At 48.7% G+C, this 17,482-nt stretch overlaps 1 protein-coding gene across 1 annotated transcript in view; it reads right to left on the bottom strand.

The window, feature by feature from the left end:
• The window catches only part of fat1b (FAT atypical cadherin 1b), a gene marked incomplete at both ends in the record, with an annotated part of 86,446 nt that overhangs the window by 28,593 nt on the left and 40,371 nt on the right, over nt 1-17,482 (bottom strand). The window contains 13 exons of the mRNA XM_084146998.1: nt 686-843; nt 1,718-2,510; nt 3,165-3,332; nt 4,160-4,303; nt 4,500-4,637; nt 4,818-5,032; nt 5,131-5,517; nt 9,929-10,162; nt 10,292-10,445; nt 10,940-11,136; nt 11,278-15,333; nt 15,488-15,698; nt 16,585-16,860. Of these exons, the coding sequence (XP_084003124.1) occupies nt 686-843; nt 1,718-2,510; nt 3,165-3,332; nt 4,160-4,303; nt 4,500-4,637; nt 4,818-5,032; nt 5,131-5,517; nt 9,929-10,162; nt 10,292-10,445; nt 10,940-11,136; nt 11,278-15,333; nt 15,488-15,698; nt 16,585-16,860 (7,131 nt within the window). The remainder of the gene's footprint in view (nt 1-685; nt 844-1,717; nt 2,511-3,164; nt 3,333-4,159; nt 4,304-4,499; nt 4,638-4,817; nt 5,033-5,130; nt 5,518-9,928; nt 10,163-10,291; nt 10,446-10,939; nt 11,137-11,277; nt 15,334-15,487; nt 15,699-16,584; nt 16,861-17,482) is intronic.

Below are 17,482 nucleotides of genomic sequence, written 5' to 3'. Positions count from 1 at the left end.
CAAGAAGAAGTGGCTCCAGTGGGCACGCATTCACCAACACTGGATAATTGAGGAGTGGAAGAACATCGCCTGGTCCGACGAATCCCGGTTCCAGTTGCGTCATGCTGAATACAGTGTCAGGATTTGGCGTAAACAGCATGAGTCCATGGCCCCATCCTGCCTTGTGTCAACGATACAGGCTGGTGGCGGTGGTGTAATGATGTGGGGAATGTTTCCTGGAACACGTTAGGTCCCGTGATACCAATTGAGCAACGTTTGAGCTACAGAGTGTAACTGAATATTGTTGCTGAGCAGGTGCATCCCTTCATGGCTACAGGGGGGTCCGACCCGGTACTAGATGGGTTTACCTAATAAACTGGCCACTGAGTGTAGATGGAGTAGGGTGCCATTTGGAACGCAGACAATGTGATGTCAGAGAATACTGACTAAACGCATACTATTTTCCAATTCAGTATGTGAGTGTCTCTAGAGGTGTACTGTATAGTGTTGTATTGATGGATGTGTTACACCTGAGTTTATGGCCTGTTTTATTCCCTTAAAATTACATTATTGATTTTCCTAACTGAACAACCAACAGCAACTTGTGGCCTATTCTGTATATAGTGCACTAGTTTATAGTGCACTACTATTGACCAGAGCCCTATATAGGGAATAGGTGCCATCTGGGACTCATCTATAGACCTACCTCTAGAATGCTGTAGTCTGTTCCTCTGGCGAACAGGAGAGTGGCATGGTGGGACAGCGTTCTCAGTCTGAGAGACACTTTCATCTCCTCTCTATTACGGTTCTCCATCAGACGGTACCTGATGTAACCCTTCCCACTGAACCACAGAGACTGACCTCCTGTGGTTTAAAAAGAACAGATAGACGGATCAGTTTGTTATGTGACACATTACATCTCTGTTACTAATATCTGTTTTGGTGGTGACTGAAGTAATGGTTATATAGGATCCGAAGAAACAGGAGCCATTCTAGGGCGGCAGGTAGCTTAGTGGTTAAGAGCGTTAGGCCAGTAATCGAAAGGTCGCTGGTTCGAATCCCTGAGCCGACTAGGTGAAAAATATGTCGTTGTGCCCTTTAGCAAGGCACTTCACCCTAATTGCTCCTGTAAGTCGCTCTGGATAAGAGCGTCTGCTAAATGACTCAAATGTAATTCTGTTCGTCATCCTCTATTCATCTGGAATGTGAGAATAATGTCTAGCAACATTAGACTAAAGAAACAGTCATTCAAACACTATCTTGGTTGATGATCTGTTAGGTTGTTTAAGTGACAGAGAGTACCTGAGCATCCTCCCTGTTGGTCAGGTGGACAGACACAGCTGTATGGTCCCTCTCTCTGGTTGGACACACATCCCTCAGGACAGGGCTTCCCCTCACAGAGCTGCTTCAACACAGGACACTCACCACCTAGTACCGAGCATATCAAATCAATACAATGAGGGAGAGGACACATCCTAAATGGCACCCTATTCCCTATATAGTGCACTACTTCTGACCAGGGCTCATACAGCTATGGGAAAAAGTAATGCACTATGTAGGGAATAGGGTGCCATTTGGGACACGACCAAAATGTAGTGTATTGGACGACCTCTATTGTTTTATCAATAGCCTGATGATATGTGATGTGTTGTGTGAGGTGTGAGGTGTGAGGTGTGGTGTGTGGTGTGTGTTGTGTGATGTGTATTGTGTGATGTGTGATGTGTGTTGTGTGTTGTACCTTTGCAGAGGCACACAGCAGATCTGTGATGTGGCGGGGTGATGAGGCTGAGTCTAGCCGTGCTGTAGGTGGTCAGGAAGTTCTGGTCCAGGGTGACCACCTCACTACAGAGCATGGCAGGACAGTCCAAGCCTGCACATAGCTTCCTGAACACCCTGACCACGCGGAGGCCTGTAACCTCCTGAATAGCCCCCACAGAGGCATTGAGCTTACTGAGGAGGATCCTGTCCTTGGTAGTGGTCAGCAGGACATCCAGGCTACCAGGGGGCTCACAGGGCTGCAGACTGACCAGCTGGACATCACTCCTCCTGATCCCTGCCACCATGCGCAGCGCCCTCAGGAAGCCCCTCCAGTGCTCCCCTATGAACTCCTCGGGGCCCACCCCAGCCAGGCGGACAGCCACGGAGCTCTCCAGCATGCGCTTGGTCACCTGGTGGACGTGCACGCCGACACCGGTTGCCGTGGTGAAGCGTCCATCGGTGACGGTGACGTTGAGCAGGTAGTGGCCCAGTTTGAGGACCTGACCCGGCCGGGTCACCAGCCGGCCATCTGAGGGGGACAGGGAGAACAGTAGTGTGTTGGCTATGTCGGGCTGGAGGTGGTAGGTCAGGGAGTCATAAAGGTCCTGGTCAGTGGCTCGGATCTGACCCAGCACCCCGCCCGGGTAGGCCTCTCCTGGGGTGGAGATGAGTACCTCCAGGGGGAGGATAGCAGGGGGGTGGAGGCTCTCCTGGATCACCCTGATATTGATCACTGTGGAGGCCAGGATCGGTGGTCTGCCACTGTCTAACACCTGAGGAAACACAACAGAACCACAACCATTACATAATTATTACAACCTATCATTATAATCGCTACCCAGTGCTTGAATTCCTCACTTCAGGTTAAGAGGATAAAATAACAGGCTTGCAAGCGCCATTGCTGACCAGAGGGGGGAGTTGGTGGACTTTTAGTCACTGCTGCTTCTGGGATTAAAGAAGAGAATCAATACTGGAATGAGGGCAATCTGTACCAACTCTGCTATGATCACAGAAGCTTGCAACCATTCCTGTGTTTCCGGTGAACCTACTGGTGCTCCCTGATACAGGAGGTAGCTTAGTGGTTAAGAGCGTTGTGCCAGTAACCGAAAGGTCGCTGGTTCTAATCCCCGAGCCGACTAGGTGAAAAATCTGTCAATGTGTCCTTGAGCAAGGCACTTAACCCTAATTGCTCCTGTAAGTCGCTCTGGATAAGAGCGTCTGCTACATGACAAAAAAAATACAAAAAAAATAAAAATATATATAAGATTTAAAAAAAAATACAGATAGCAGATATACGACCCTTCAGTCACCTCTATGGTTAATCGATTACTATTCATTTACTGTATCAAGAACAAAACACATTTCAGAAAAATTTACATTTATGAATGTAGTCCAACCTGAGCATGTAGTATGTAGTGGTCCTTTACTGTGCGGTCCAGCAGTGTGGTGGTCCTGAGGGTTCCCTGGGGGTCTATTAGGAAGGAGCCTCCCTCGTCTCCCCCCAGGATGGTGAAGGAGAACGGGGGGCCGTTGTGGGAGGCATCCCTATCTGTTACAGTCAGCTGGAGAACACTGGTCCCTACTGGGACACTCTCCTGGGGTAAAGAGGGAGGGGGGGGGGGGGGGGGGAGAAAGAGAGAGACAGGGACAGAGGGAGGGAGGGAGAGAGAGACAGAGAGAGAGGGGGACAGAGGGAGGCAGGGAGAGACAGAGAGAGAGAGAGAGAGAGAGAGAGAGAGAGAGAGAGAGAGAGAGAGAGAGACAGACAGAGAGAGAGAAAGAGGGCGAGAGAGAGAGGGAGAGAGAGAGAGAGAGACAGAGAGAGAGACAGAGAGAAAGAGGGAGAGAGAGAGAGAGAGAGAGAGACAGAGAGAAAGAGGGAGAGAGAAAGAGGGAGAGAGGGGGACAGAGAGAGAGAGAGAGAGAGAGAGACAGAGAGAGAAAGAGGGCGAGAGAGAGAGGGAGAGAGAGAGAGAGAGAGACAGAGAGAAAGAGGGAGAGAGAGAGAGACAGAGAGAAAGAGGGAGAGAGAAAGAGGGAGAGAGGGGGACAGAGAAGGAGAGAGAGAGAGAGAGAGAGAGAGAGAGAGAGAGAGAGAGAGAGAGAGAGAGATTCCATATCCATGTCTTTCGATGCTGATTCAGGAGCTATTGTTCAGAGGCTTACTGAAGCTCCCTCGTTTATCCTGTCTTTCTCTTCTCAGCTATACATCCTGTATCTATACCTCACACTATTCCTTACACTCACCTGCTTCAAGTGCAACTCTATGGCACCCAATAACGTTTCTGAGTCCTCTTAACTTCAGTTAACTTGCACCCTCCAGCTAAACCTCACTTCATTTCAGACGTGTAGTCAGTGTTGTCAGATGTAATCTCTCTCTTATCTCTCCGTGGCATGTCTACCTCTGACATGCCTGTCTTACCTGGATGACAAGGCTGTAGTCGGCCTCAGAGAACACGGGTGCATTATCATTCACATCCGACACGTCAATGTTGATCAGGGCACTGCTGGATCTGGAGGGGCTCCCACTGTCTGATGCCAGTACCGTCAAAGTGTACGAAGCCACCTAGTTTTAACACAGAGTGAAGGGGTGGAAAAAAATCAACTCTAGACTTAGTGAGCAATTAGACACAATTGAGGCTTGTAACATTGCCAATCCTTGTCTGCTTCAAACTGTGACAGTTGGAGTGTTAATTGTGCTCTGTTGAATAAGAGGAACATGGGTAGAAAGATGGGAAGAATGTGGAAAGTTAGTTAGCTACCTTTTCTCGGTCTAACGGGCAGACAACCTTCACCTCACCGCTGACCGTGTCTATGGTGAAGGGCCCGGCCTGGTTGCCCTTCACGATGGAAAAGTGGATGTGGTTGTTGGAGGGACCATCAATGTCATTAGCCATCACCTTAACAACAAAGAACAGAGTGCATGAATGGACATGTTAACAATATTGCATCAGACATTTTCTAGTAAAATGACACTGCAGGATTTCCCCCCTTTCTTTCTATAGAGCATTGAGTACAAATCAAAGGTTGAAAATGTTTCATTTATAGTGATTGCAGTTTTAGTACTACTAGACACTCACGGTCAACATGGTCAGGCCCGTGTCGGTATCTTCACTGATCACAGCAGAGTACACCTCCTGGCTGAAGACAGGAGAGTTGTCGTTGACATCTGTCAAGTAGATGGTTACTGTGGCAATGTCACCTTGGCTCATCCTGCCTTTGTCCAAGGCCTGTACTGTCAAATAGTGCTCATGGGACGCTTCATAATCCAGAGCCTTGGTCACAAAAATGTCACCTGTAGACACACATACGCTCAGTAAAGGGACATTAAACACACATGACTAGGACAGCTAATGGCATAAACAATAAAGTTGACATTTATAGTATAGCTACCGGTGTGTGAGTCGATGCTGAACATCCCATGCTCGTTGCCGTTGACGATGGAGTAGGTGATGTCAGCGGTGGCCTTGGGGTCACCGCTAGCCGCAAACACCCTGACCACCTGGGTCCCCAAGGTGACGTCCTCTGACACCGTGACGCCATAGTCCCTGTTTTGGAAGGCCGGGGGTCTGTCGTTGGCGCTGAGCACAGAGACCAGCACAGAACAGACAGAGGACAGTCTTCTGGGTGAGCCCTGGTCTGTGGCCCGGACACGCAGCGTGTACCCAGCCTGGGTCCTCACCAGGGGTCGCTCCACACGGACCAGCCCTGAATCCTGCTGGATGGAGAATCGGCCATCGGCTGAGTCTTCAAAGGAATACAGGATCCTGCTGTTGTTTTCTAGAGAGAGGGAGAGAGAGAGTTTAACCCATAAATGCACAGCCATCTCCACTCTATCCTACATGAACAGTCCAGATGGAATGGGAGGTCAATGGCGTGTTTTAACCAGAGCTTGCCCAGCCCAGCCCAAGCATATCCAGCATACTGTATCTGACCACAGTCATTTGTTAAGATAACTGCACGGCAGCTGAGTGAATTCGGGCCAAATCTCTCCATGATCTCAACAACCTCCAGAGTCATCAGGTGACAAAACAATTCATTAACTGATCCTGTAAACTCTCATTCCTGTGTGGCGTCCTGAATGATGCACGTTGTTGAGGCCAGCGAGAATGAGTCTTTCTGTGATGACATGAACATCCTATGGGCACGTCTGTGTTTAGGTCTGTGATTAGTGTTGTTTATGATAGAGGCCTGGCTGGGGCGCGACATGGCTGCTTCACAACAACAGACCCTGATGAATACAGCCAGGCAGGCATCACAAACTACACCCTACTCCATATATAGGGCACAGGGCCTATAGGCCCTGGTCAAAAGTAGTGTACTATAAAGGGAATAGGGTGCCATTTATGATGCAACCAGAGAGGAGTGTGCTGCATAACTCAACTCTTATCACAGATTAAAGTCTGTCTGGCTCTCTATCACAGCAGGTACCAACGGAGATACGGAAAGTCCTAGGTAGGAGTCCATGGAGAAATAACCAGGCGAAAAAGAAATGGCTCCAAGGAGAGCACTATTGTCTCAATATGAAGTGCTGAAAAGCACCAGTAAGAGGTCAATTAGAGGTATATTGGAACAAACAGCTACAATTTGTTGTAAATCCACACAACAACACTGTGGAAGAATGACAGACATGCATAACTACATCATCATACAGTAAGTCTTTCTGCTGGGAACAGAACCAAAGGCTGTGTCCCCAATGGCACCATCCATATTCCCTTCTACATAGTTCACTACTTTTGACCAGAGCCTTATGGGTCCTGGTCAAAAGTAGTGAACTAAATAGGGAATAGGGTGTCATATCCAGAGTGACTTACAGTTAGTTCATTCATCTTAAGATAGCTAGGTTAGACAACCACATTTCACAGTAAGTACATTTTTCCTCAATAAAGTAGTAATCAGCAAAGTAGATGCTAGTAGGAAATTACAAGTGTGAGTGTTTTAAAATATATACTGTATATATATTATTGGCCATGTGTAAGTGTGTTTTCACCTTGGTTAGGGCTGTTGACTGAAGCAAACTACCTAATGTATAATGGATACCATCTCTTTATACTTGTATTGCCGAGGACAAATGGACAAAAGCACTATCATGAACTTTCTGTATCAATCACTCACTCACTGCATGAAGTCCATATAGAGGAAGTCTTTAATTATGTTGTTGTTGTTTTCCTGTGGGTTGGTTGGTTGGAGAGGAAATATTATTTACACAGCTTGCTGTTGTTTAAGTGGATTTGAGGAATATTTAGGCTTGACTGTTAAGAGGAAAGGACCACTGTCAATAACAGACTGTCACGCCCTGGCTCTAGGGACTCTTTTATGTTGAGCCAGGGTGTGTTCATGTGTTTCTATGTTGGCCGGGGTGGTTCTCAATCAGAGGCAACGTGAATCAGCTGTTGCTTGTTGTCTCTGATTGGGAACCATACTTAGGCAGCCGTTTGGCACTTGTGTTTTGTGGGATCTTGTTCCGTGTTGGTTTGTGTATGTACCCAAGGACTTGTTGTTTTTGTTCGTGTGGTGAATAATAATAAAATATGTTCGCATTCCACGCTGCGCATTGGTCCACTCCTTTTGACGATCGTGACAGAAGATCCCACCATAACAGGACCAAGCAGCGTGTCCAGGAGCAGACAGCCTGGACTTGGGAGGAGATATTAGACGGGAAAGGGTCCTGGACTTGGGAGGAGATCCAGGCCGGTATGGATCGCCGTCCGTGGGAGGAGACGGTGGAGGCGCGCCGTAGAGAGGAGCAGCGGCGCCAACCGGGCCGACGTCGGACACGCAAGAGGCAACCCCAATACATTTTTAGGGGGGGGCACACGGCATGGACGACGGGGCTGCTGGAGGCAGCTACAGGGCGAGTTTGGGGATTAGGAGAGGAGGCCACTGGGTTTGGGGGGCCGGAAGGGAGGTTGGCGGAGCCTAGAGGTAGAGCAGAGCCAACTCCCCGTACTCAGGCTAGGCAGCGTGAGACTGGGCAGGTTCCGAGATATGCGGAGCTGCGTACTGTGCCGCGAGTGGTCCGGCACAGTCCGGTACGTCCTGTGCGAGCACCACGCACGTGTCGTGCTAAGGTGGGCATGCAGCCAGGACGGAGTGTGCCGGCTCAACGCTCGTGGCCTCCAGTACCCCTCCTCGGTCCCGGATATCCTGCGTCAGTGTCACGTGCTGTTGTGCCAGTACGTGTACACAGCCCTGTATGTCCTGTGCTGATGCCTCACACAGAGTGTGTTAAGATAGGCATTCAGCCAGGACGGGTTGTGTCAGCTCTTCGCTCCAGACCTCCAGTCCGTCTCCACAGCCCGGTCCGGCCTGTTCCTGCCCCTCGCACCAAGCCAATGGTGCGCGTCGCCAGCCCGGTCCGGCCTGTTCCTGCCCCTCGCACCAAGCCAATGGTGCGCGTCGCCAGCCCGGCCCGGCCTATTCCTGCTCCCCGCACCAAGCCAATGGTGCGCGTTGCCAGCCCGGCCCGGCCTGTTCCTGCCCCTCGCACCAAGCCAATGGTGCGCGTTGCCAGCCCGGCCCGGCCTGTTCCTGCCCCTCGCACCAAGCCAATGGTGCGCGTTGCCAGCCAGGCCCGGCCTGTTCCTGCTCCCCGCACCAAGCCAATGGTGCGCGTTGCCAGCCCGGCCCGGCCTGTTCCTGCCCCTCGCACCAAGCCAATGGTGCGCGTCGCCAGCCCGGTCCGGCCTGTTCCTGCCCCTCGCACCAAGCCAATGGTGCGCGTCACCAGCCCGGCCCGGCCTGTTCCTGCTCCCCGCACCAAGCCAATGGTGCGCGTCGCCAGCCCGGTCCGGCCTGTTCCTGCCCCTCGCACCAAGCCAATGGTGCACGTTGCCAGCCAGGCCCGGCCTGTTCCTGCTCCCCGCACCAAGCCAATGGTGCGCGTTGCCAGCCCGGCCCGGCCTGTTCCTGCCCCTCGCACCAAGCCTATGGTGCGCGTCGCCAGCCCGGCCCGGCCCGTTCCTGCTCCCCGCACCAAGCCTGTGGTGCGCATCGTCAGCCCGGTCCAGCCCGTTCCTGCTTCCCGCACCAAGGCAGGGGTGCGCGTCGTCAGCCCGGTCCGGCCCATTCCTGCTCCCCGCACCAAGCCTGTGGTGCGCGTCGTCAGTCCGGCACAGCCCGTGCCCGGTCAGCTTCTCCACACCGGAGCCTAAGCAATCCGCTCCACCGATGTCCAGTCTAGCTCCAGCCAGCGGGGCCAGACCAGACCAGGGGCACTACGGGGGGGTTATTAGAGGGTGGTGGTCACGCCCGGAGCCGGATCCGCCTCCGAGGAGGAATGCCCGCCCGGCCCTCCCCTGTTCGGTTTATGTTGGCGCGGTCGCAGTCCGCGCCTTTGGGGGGGGGGGGGTACTGTCACGCCCTGGCTCTAGGGACTCTTTTATGTTGAGCCAGGGTGTGTAGAGTCTATGTTTTGTGTTCATTGTTTCAGTTTCTAGTTCATGTGTTTCTATGTTGGCCGGGGTGGTTCTCAATCAGAGGCAACGTGAATCAGCTGTTGCTTGTTGTCTCTGATTGGGAACCATACTTAGGCAGCCGTTTGGTACTTGTGTTTTGTGGGATCTTGTTCCGTGTTGGTTTGTGTATGTACCCAAGGACTTCACGTATCGTTTTGTTGTTTTTGTTCGTGTGGTGAATAATAATAAAAGATGTTCGCATTCAACGCTGCGCATTGGTCCACTCCTTTTGACGATCGTGACACAGACTAAATAACATTATGTCAGTTCATCATCAAAGCAATCTTTTTTCAGTTGAATAATTCCATCAGTCTGCGCTGTGTGTTAATTTGTGTGTGTGTGTGTGTGTGTGTGTGTGTCTGTGTGTGTGTCTTGCGTTAATGCCGGGATAAAGCACAGACCTCATTCTCTGTCTTACTTCATAATTGATTGCTTGGCAACAAAGAGCAACCAGTGCTTACAAGTTCATTATGACTTTGGAAACTTCTGCGAGACTAATTTCAAAAGGTATACCACACCAACCATTTCTTTTGAATGTGAATTAGGACTTTTCTCAAGGCTCTTTATTCATTACATCAGCCATCTATTCTAATTGATCTGTAAATCGTAATTATTTGGTGCACATTTATTACATTAGTTATGTCTAATAACAGGATATATCTTATCATAACATGAATACTTTTTGGCACGTTAATGCATTAGATCCTAAAAGGCCTTAATATAAAGCCTCTTACCTGCATCCAGATCAGTGGCCTGTAGCCGTGCCACATACGTGTTTATCTCAGTGTTCTCAAAGACAGTGACAGGGTAGGGGTCAGCTGTGAACTCAGGAGCGTTATCATTGACATCTCCCACTGTTATCACCACATTAGCCTGGCAGTAACGCTGTCCTCCATCCTCCGCTTGCACCACCAGACTGTACACATCCCTCTCCTCGCGGTCCAACGGCAACAGGGTTTTCAGCTGGCCTTCAGAGAACACACAGCACAGACAACTACGTCTCTTAGAAGGCTCCACTCTTAGAACATTTACTAGTAACATTTGGTGAACAATTTTCAACAAACATGATGATTATGTGTCTGACACATATACAGTACCTGTGTCTGATTCAATGCTAAAGTAATCAGCTCCATCTCCAGAGAGAGTGTATGAGATCTGAGCGTTGGATTGGATGTCTGCATCAGTGGCAGAGACTCGCAGGACCAGCCTCCCTTCAGGAGTGTTCTCAGGGACTGTCTGGGCATAGAGAGCCTGTAGAGGAAGTCATGGACGTTACATGAAGTAAACAACTCTGTAAGAAACTCAACAAAATACATTGAAACTTTTGGACTTCGTATTACAAAGAAACTTCACAGGACTTCATATTACAAAGAAACTTCACAGGACTTCATATTACAAAGAAACTTCATAGGACTTCATATTACATAGAAACTTCACAGGACTTCATATTACATAGAAACTTCACAGGACTTCATATTACAAAAAAACTTCACAGGACTTCATATTACATAGAAACTTCACAGGACTTCAAATTACAAAGAAACTTCACAGGACTTCATATTACATAGAAACTTCACAGGACTTCATATTACAAAGAAACTTAATAGGACTTCATATTACAAAGAAACTTCATATTACAAAGAAACTTCATAGGATGTCATATTACTGTAGGCCATTTTGTTTAACAGTACTTTCACTCTGTTACAGTATGTGCTCTAAGTGTCTTTGTACTGCCCAACCCTTACCCTCTCACAGACAGGACTGTTGTCGTTTGCATCGAGGACACTGATCTCCACAGTGGCTGTGGTCACAGACGTTCCGTCGGTAGCAGTGACGTTCAGGAGGTAGCGGTCCCTCTCCTCCCTGTCCAGAGCTCTCCTCACCACCACCCTCCACTCCCCCTGAGAGTGCTCCAGGCCAAACTGAGCCCGTGGATCACCTCCTGGGAGAGGCAAAGGAAATATGACATTCAGGGTAACAAACAATCTTGCAAAAGTATCCAAAACTGATGTAAGCAACTGAAACATCCCTGTAAAATTCTGTAATTCAAAGACAATATGTCCACTCAAGCCAGCCAGAGTACCTGTGATGAAACAGCAGATTGGCTTGTTGAGGTCTTCAGAGTCTCTGTCGGTGGTCCTCAGGACTGCTATGGCCCTGCTAGGAACGGGGATGTCCTCACTGACGCTGGCCCTGAACACCTCCTCCGTGAAGCGCATGGGATTGTCATTCACGTCCACCACTGTCACCTCCACTGTTGCAGTGGCATTCAGCCTCCCGTCATGCCCTCTGTCTGTAGCCAGTACCGCTACTGAGTACCGGTCCTGCTGCTCCCGGTCCAGCTCCTTCAGTGTTGTGACCCACCCTGATTCTCCATCCACAGCAAATATCCCCAGGACCTCTACAGAGTTTTGGTACTGGTCCAGACTGTATGTAACCTGGCCGTTCACTCCTGAGTCTAGATCAGTAGCCCTCACCTGAATCACTGAGGTTCCTCTAGGTAGGTTCTCAACAACAAATGATCTGTAAGAGTCCGATTCAAACTGTGGACTGTTATCGTTGACGTCCTGTACCTGAATATGGAGGTGGGCAGTAGTAATCACGTCAATGCCCTCTAGGTCGCCCTGTGCCTGCAGAGTCAGCAGGTACCATTTAGTGTATTCAAAGTCAAGACGTTTGGCTAGTTTGAGCTTCCCTGTGTCTGTGTTGACAACGAAGACTTGGTCTTGGTTGCTCTCAGGGGTGCTGCCTTTAACAAGGTTGTATATCAAAGGCTGCTCACTCTCTTGGATGACATCTATCTCAGAACCTATAGGAAGACCCTCACTGACTGACCATCTCTTCTGTAACTCAACTAGTTTTGGCACTGTCACCTCCTTGGGCAGTAGTCTGATGTATACTGGCACCACAGTTTGTTTAGGTGGATCTCCAGCGTCTTTAGCACTCACATAAAAGGATAGGTCATTTTTATAAGCCGTAAAATTGTCTTTGGCGATTACATCACCATTGAGAGGATGTATGTCAAAACCTCCCACCTCAGATTCTACAGTGTAAGTGATGTCAGCATTGCTGCCTTCGTCTGCGTCCACAGCAGTAACTCTGACTATGATAGTTCCTTCAGCGACATCCCTGGGAATATTGGCTTTGTATTCTGCTGCCCTGAACTGAGGAGCGTTATCGTTAACATCCGTCAGGATCACGTTGACAGTGGTGAAGCCTAGCTTTCCCCCTCCATCTGTAGCCATCAGACTAATAGAGATTAGGCTACTGATTACATTCTCTCTGTCTAAGATTTCCACAGTAAAAATCTCCCCATTTTCATTGATAGTGAATTTATCCTTTGCGACGTCATTGACTATGTAATATGTCACCTTGCCATACACTCCTGTATCTTTATCGGTAGCTGTGACTTGAGTGACCAACGTGCCAACAGGGGAGTTCTCCAACAGCTCTATAACAGAGTCAGTGTGGGAGAAAGAGGGGCTGTGGAGGTTAGAAGTGATCACTGTGACCTGGACGTTACATACACTACTATAAAGCCCATCAGACACAGACACACTGAGGTTATACAGTGGCTCCATGTTCAGCTTGCGGTGGTTCGATATGACAATCTCTCCACTCCTTCCGTCTATGATGAAGCTGGAGTCCTCATTGCCAGAGAGTAGGGAGTACTCCAGGCGGTCAGTGTCTGACAGGTCAGCATCAGAGGTCCTCACACAGGCTACAAAATGACCCCTTTCGGCCAGCTGGCTGACCATAGCCTTATACAGATGCTGAGTGAAGACTGGTGGGTTGTCATTGATGTTTGTCACTGAGATGATGACTGGGACCTCACTGGACTGGGCAGGGACACCCCCATCCACAGCTCTGACCACCAACCTATGTTGTGGTCCCACCTCATAGTCTAACAGGCCAGATGTCATGATCACCCCACTGTCTTGGTCAATGGTGAAGTAATCTGAGGAGCCACCCCCCTCCTCCACTAACTGGTAAAACAGCACTTTGTTGTTGCCTGAGTCTGAGTCTATGGCAGACACCTGTAACACTGACGAGTCAATGTCAGCCGACTCAGACACACTAGCCTCATATAACCTCTCTTTGAAAGTCGGTGCATTATCATTGACGTCCTCCAAGATAATGTCAAGGAAAACTTCAGAGTGAGCCCCTGTAAGTGAGTCTGAGGCTCGGATGCTAAGTCTGTATGCTGGGTGGGTCTCGAAGTCCAACGGCTGTACAACATGGAAGACACCAGTGATGAAACTAATGGAGAACTGACCTAAAGGGTCTCCCTCAGAGATGCTATAGACAGTCCTTGGTCCCTCTGAGGCTTTGGCCTGGATCTTCACAATGGAGGTGTCTACTGGAACATCCTCTGGTATAACTATGTCATAGGAGGATTTCTCAAACACAGGCACGGCTTTGCTCACCACCGTCACCGCCACCTCCACTGTCGCTGAGAGAGATGGGTCCCCTCTGTCTTTAGCGATGACGCTGATCGCAAACTTTTTGTCAACGTCTTTTGGGTGAATAGTCCTTTTGAGAGAGATTTCCCCTGAGGGGCTGATCTGAAAATATCCCCAGTCTTCTTTTAGCTGGTATTTGATCTCAGCATTCCTACCAGTGTCTTTATCCACTGTGGTTATCTGCCTGACAACTTGACCCACTGCTGAATCTATCTGCACCAGGGCTGAGTAGGGGAGTCCCATGAATACAGGCTCATTGTCATTTATATCTTCAATGGTCACCACCACAAGAGCATGAGCCACTCCTGAGGATCTCTGTTCCTTTGTCACCTCCACAACGATCTCAAACGTATCCTGTTCCTCTCGATCAAAAGGTATTCCAGTCGTAAACAGCACACCAGAGGTGTGTCCAATCTCAAACCTCCCCTGTGGGTTCAAGATGGTGTAAAACAGAGGTTCGTTTATCCTTTTTCTCACAGTAGTTACCACAGCCAGAGTTTTCCTCTCAGATGAGTTCTCTGGTAGAGAGGCTGTGTACAGGTCCTTGGTGAACACCAGATCTTTGTTCTGGTTCTCTCTTATGTTGACTTTGACCAGGGCAGTCTTGGTGAACCTCCCGTCAGACACTCTGACTGTCAGCTCGTACCCATTTCGCAACTGGACTGGATCCAAAACAGAAATAACACCTGACGTGGGATCAATCATGAATTTACCTCCAATGTTTCCATCTGAGATAGAGAACAGCAGTTTGGAACCAGCTCCTGAATCCAGATCAGTGGCGTTTATAGAAATCACCTTCAGTCCACTGTAGGTTGGCACTATGACAGACGTCTCAAACACGTCTTGGCTGAATGTTGGGGGGCAGTCATTGACATCAGTGATGTGGATGGTGACACTGGCTATGATCTCGGAGAAAAGGTGTGGCTTTCCACTGTCATGGACCTGCACAGTGAAGTTGAACTCTGACCTCTGCTCATAATCCAGGTCAGTGACAGTGCGAATGGCTCCGGTACTGGAGTCAATGGCAAAGTAACCAAGGGCATACGGCTCTACAATCTGGTAGACCAGCCTGCCATTCAGATCACTGTCAGCATCAGTGGCTTGGATAACTAGAGGAGACTTTCCATTGGTCAGCACCATACTGTTAACAGGGGCGGACTCACTGACAACTCCTCTGAACTCTGTCTGTGTGAGCACTGGACTGTTGTCATTCTCATCTCTGAGGTGAATACGGACTATAACATAGTTCACCATCTCCGCCATGTTGGTGGCCTGCACGGTCAGTCTGTATGAAGACACACTCTCATAGTCCAACAGCCTCTGAGTGACAACAACACCAGACGTTGGATTGATATCGAAGGCGTTGTTGACATTTCCCTCTCTGATCTGGTAGAGGACAGAAGAGTGACCGCAGGCAGAGACTAGAGTCACTAAGCTCCCTACAGGGGCTGTCTCACTGATAACAGCTGAGATCTCCTCCTCAGGGAACCTGGGCCTGGCGTTATCTGGCACAGTGACAGCTATACGTACTGTTGTCACCGCACTCAGTGGAGGCTCTCCTCTGTCTGACGCCTTTACAGCCAGCTCAAACTGACTCTTGTCGTCACGATCAAGCTCCTTCGCCACTGTAATGGTCCCCAGGACTAGATCGATAGCAAACGAGTTGTCCTCGTTCCCTGTGAAGGGAAAACAGCAAAAGAGAAATTAGTAGCAGCATGGATTGTTATTCTACAGTCTGGTGTACTGTAGTTACTAATTAATAGTCAAAGACTAAAAAGTAATGGTACACAGAGTCATATTTTCAACAGTGTGGTAGGAACAGTACTGTACCTGACTCTATGATGTAGCTGATCTCTGCATTGCTTCCTCTGTCTCGGTCCTGAGCAGTAACTTGAAGTACAGCCGATCCCACAGCGGCTGACTCAAACACCTGGCCTGAGTACTGGGAGCTGGTGAACCAGGGGGTGTTATCATTGGTGTCCTCCACGTTAACTATCACTCTGACCAGGTTACGCTTTACAGGCACATCATCATCACGCACCTGGAAAACACATGGATCACAGTACTCATATAAAATACCATATATCTCACCTGGGTAGGTGCTACACTGTACAAGTTATTCCTACAGGCCTGTTTCTCAACCAAAACATCAACCAAGACATCCACACAGTGACACAGAAAGGCTTGTTTATCAGCTTGATTTGATCTGATTTGAAAGGCTTGTTTATCAGCTTGATTTGATCTGATTTGAAAGGCTTGTTTATCAGCTTGATTTGATCTGATTTGAAAGGCTTGTTTATCAGCTTGATTTGATCTGATTTGAAAGGCTTGTTTATCAGCTTGATCTGATTTGAAAGGCTTGTTTATCAGCTTGATTTGATCTGATTTGAAAGGCTTGTTTATTAGCTTGATCTGATTTGAAAGGCTTGTTTATCAGCTTGATCTGATTTGATAGGCTTGTTTATCAGCTTGATCTGATTTGAAAGGCTTGTTTATTAGCTTGATCTGATTTGAAAGGCTTGTTTATCAGCTTGATCTGATTTGATAGGCTTGTTTATCAGCTTGATCTGATTTGAAAGGCTTGTTTATCAGCTTGATCTGATTTAAAAGGCTTGTTTATCAGCTTGATTTGCGTGTTATGAGTGATACATGACTCATTGTGCGTTCCAAATAATAGCACCCTCCTCCCTATATAGTGCACTACTTTTGTGGGCCATGGTCAAAAGTAGTGCACTATAAAGGGAATAGCGTGCCATCAGGAACACAGATACGTTAGATATGTAGTGTTGTCTTACCATGACAGTGAGGGTGTGGCGGTAGATACCTCGTGTTGTCTTACCATGACAGTGAGGGTGTGGCGGTAGATACCTAGTGTTGTCTTACCATGACAGTGAGGGTGTGGCGGTAGATCCCTCATGTTGTCTTACCATGACAGTGAGGATGTGTTTGTGCATGACCTCATGGTCCAGCGGTTCTGTGGTGTAGAGCTGTCCCGTTCCAGGGTCCAGCCTGAACCTCCTCTGGCTGAAGAGATCAGTGCTGCTCAGCAGAGTGAAGGATAGCTTGTTCCTCTGGTCTCTGTCTGTGGCACTGAGCTGCAGGATGCCTGTCTCTGGTACTGTGTCCTCTGGGATGCTGACCTCATACTGGGGCTGAGAGAACTGGGGCCGGTGGTTGTTGGTGTCAATCACTGTGATGAACACCTAGAAAAATGAAGACAGAGGCTGTGTATTTGTTGCACCAATTTTCAACATCTTGCAAATTAACTTAACAGTAAGAGAGGGGGTTTCAAAGAGGGGGCTTATCATTGTGGCCCAGGTGGCACAAAATAATCAAAGGTCTGACTGCACGGAGATGCTTGGGAAAAATGGTTACAACGGGGGACCAGAGTGTTTGTGTCTCAGGTGAAGAGGGTGGATCTGATCTCCATCACCTAGGACTTGACATAGATTAAGTAGATTAATCAAATCTCACATTGTTGTCAATTTCTGCTCAATCTTGCATGCTTTCTCAATCAGCTGTAACTGTATGTGCACTCGTAAATCAGGTCCTTTCTTGAGTTGGGCTCTGGGATATAACAACCGTTGAGTAACTGATTTTATAGTGGATTGTGGAGGAGGGGGGTTGAGTGTGTTGGAGTATGTGAGTATGTGCGTGTGTGTTTGTCCGGCATCTGTTGTGGGGGGGTGGAGATGTTGGGGGGGGTATGGGATGGACCACAGTCATTATTTGCTAGGATAATAATTGCTTGTCAATAAATTAAATGTAATACAATGGCAATCCGGGTTATATGTTAAAATCCCACGCATGAACTGCTGACATTAT

This window comes from Coregonus lavaretus (genome assembly GCF_964263955.1).
Source record: "Coregonus lavaretus genome assembly, chromosome: 29".
NCBI lineage: Eukaryota > Metazoa > Chordata > Actinopteri > Salmoniformes > Salmonidae > Coregonus > Coregonus lavaretus.
The sequence above is the reverse complement of the archived record's forward strand: the minus strand, read 5'-3'. Positions and strand labels throughout refer to the sequence as shown.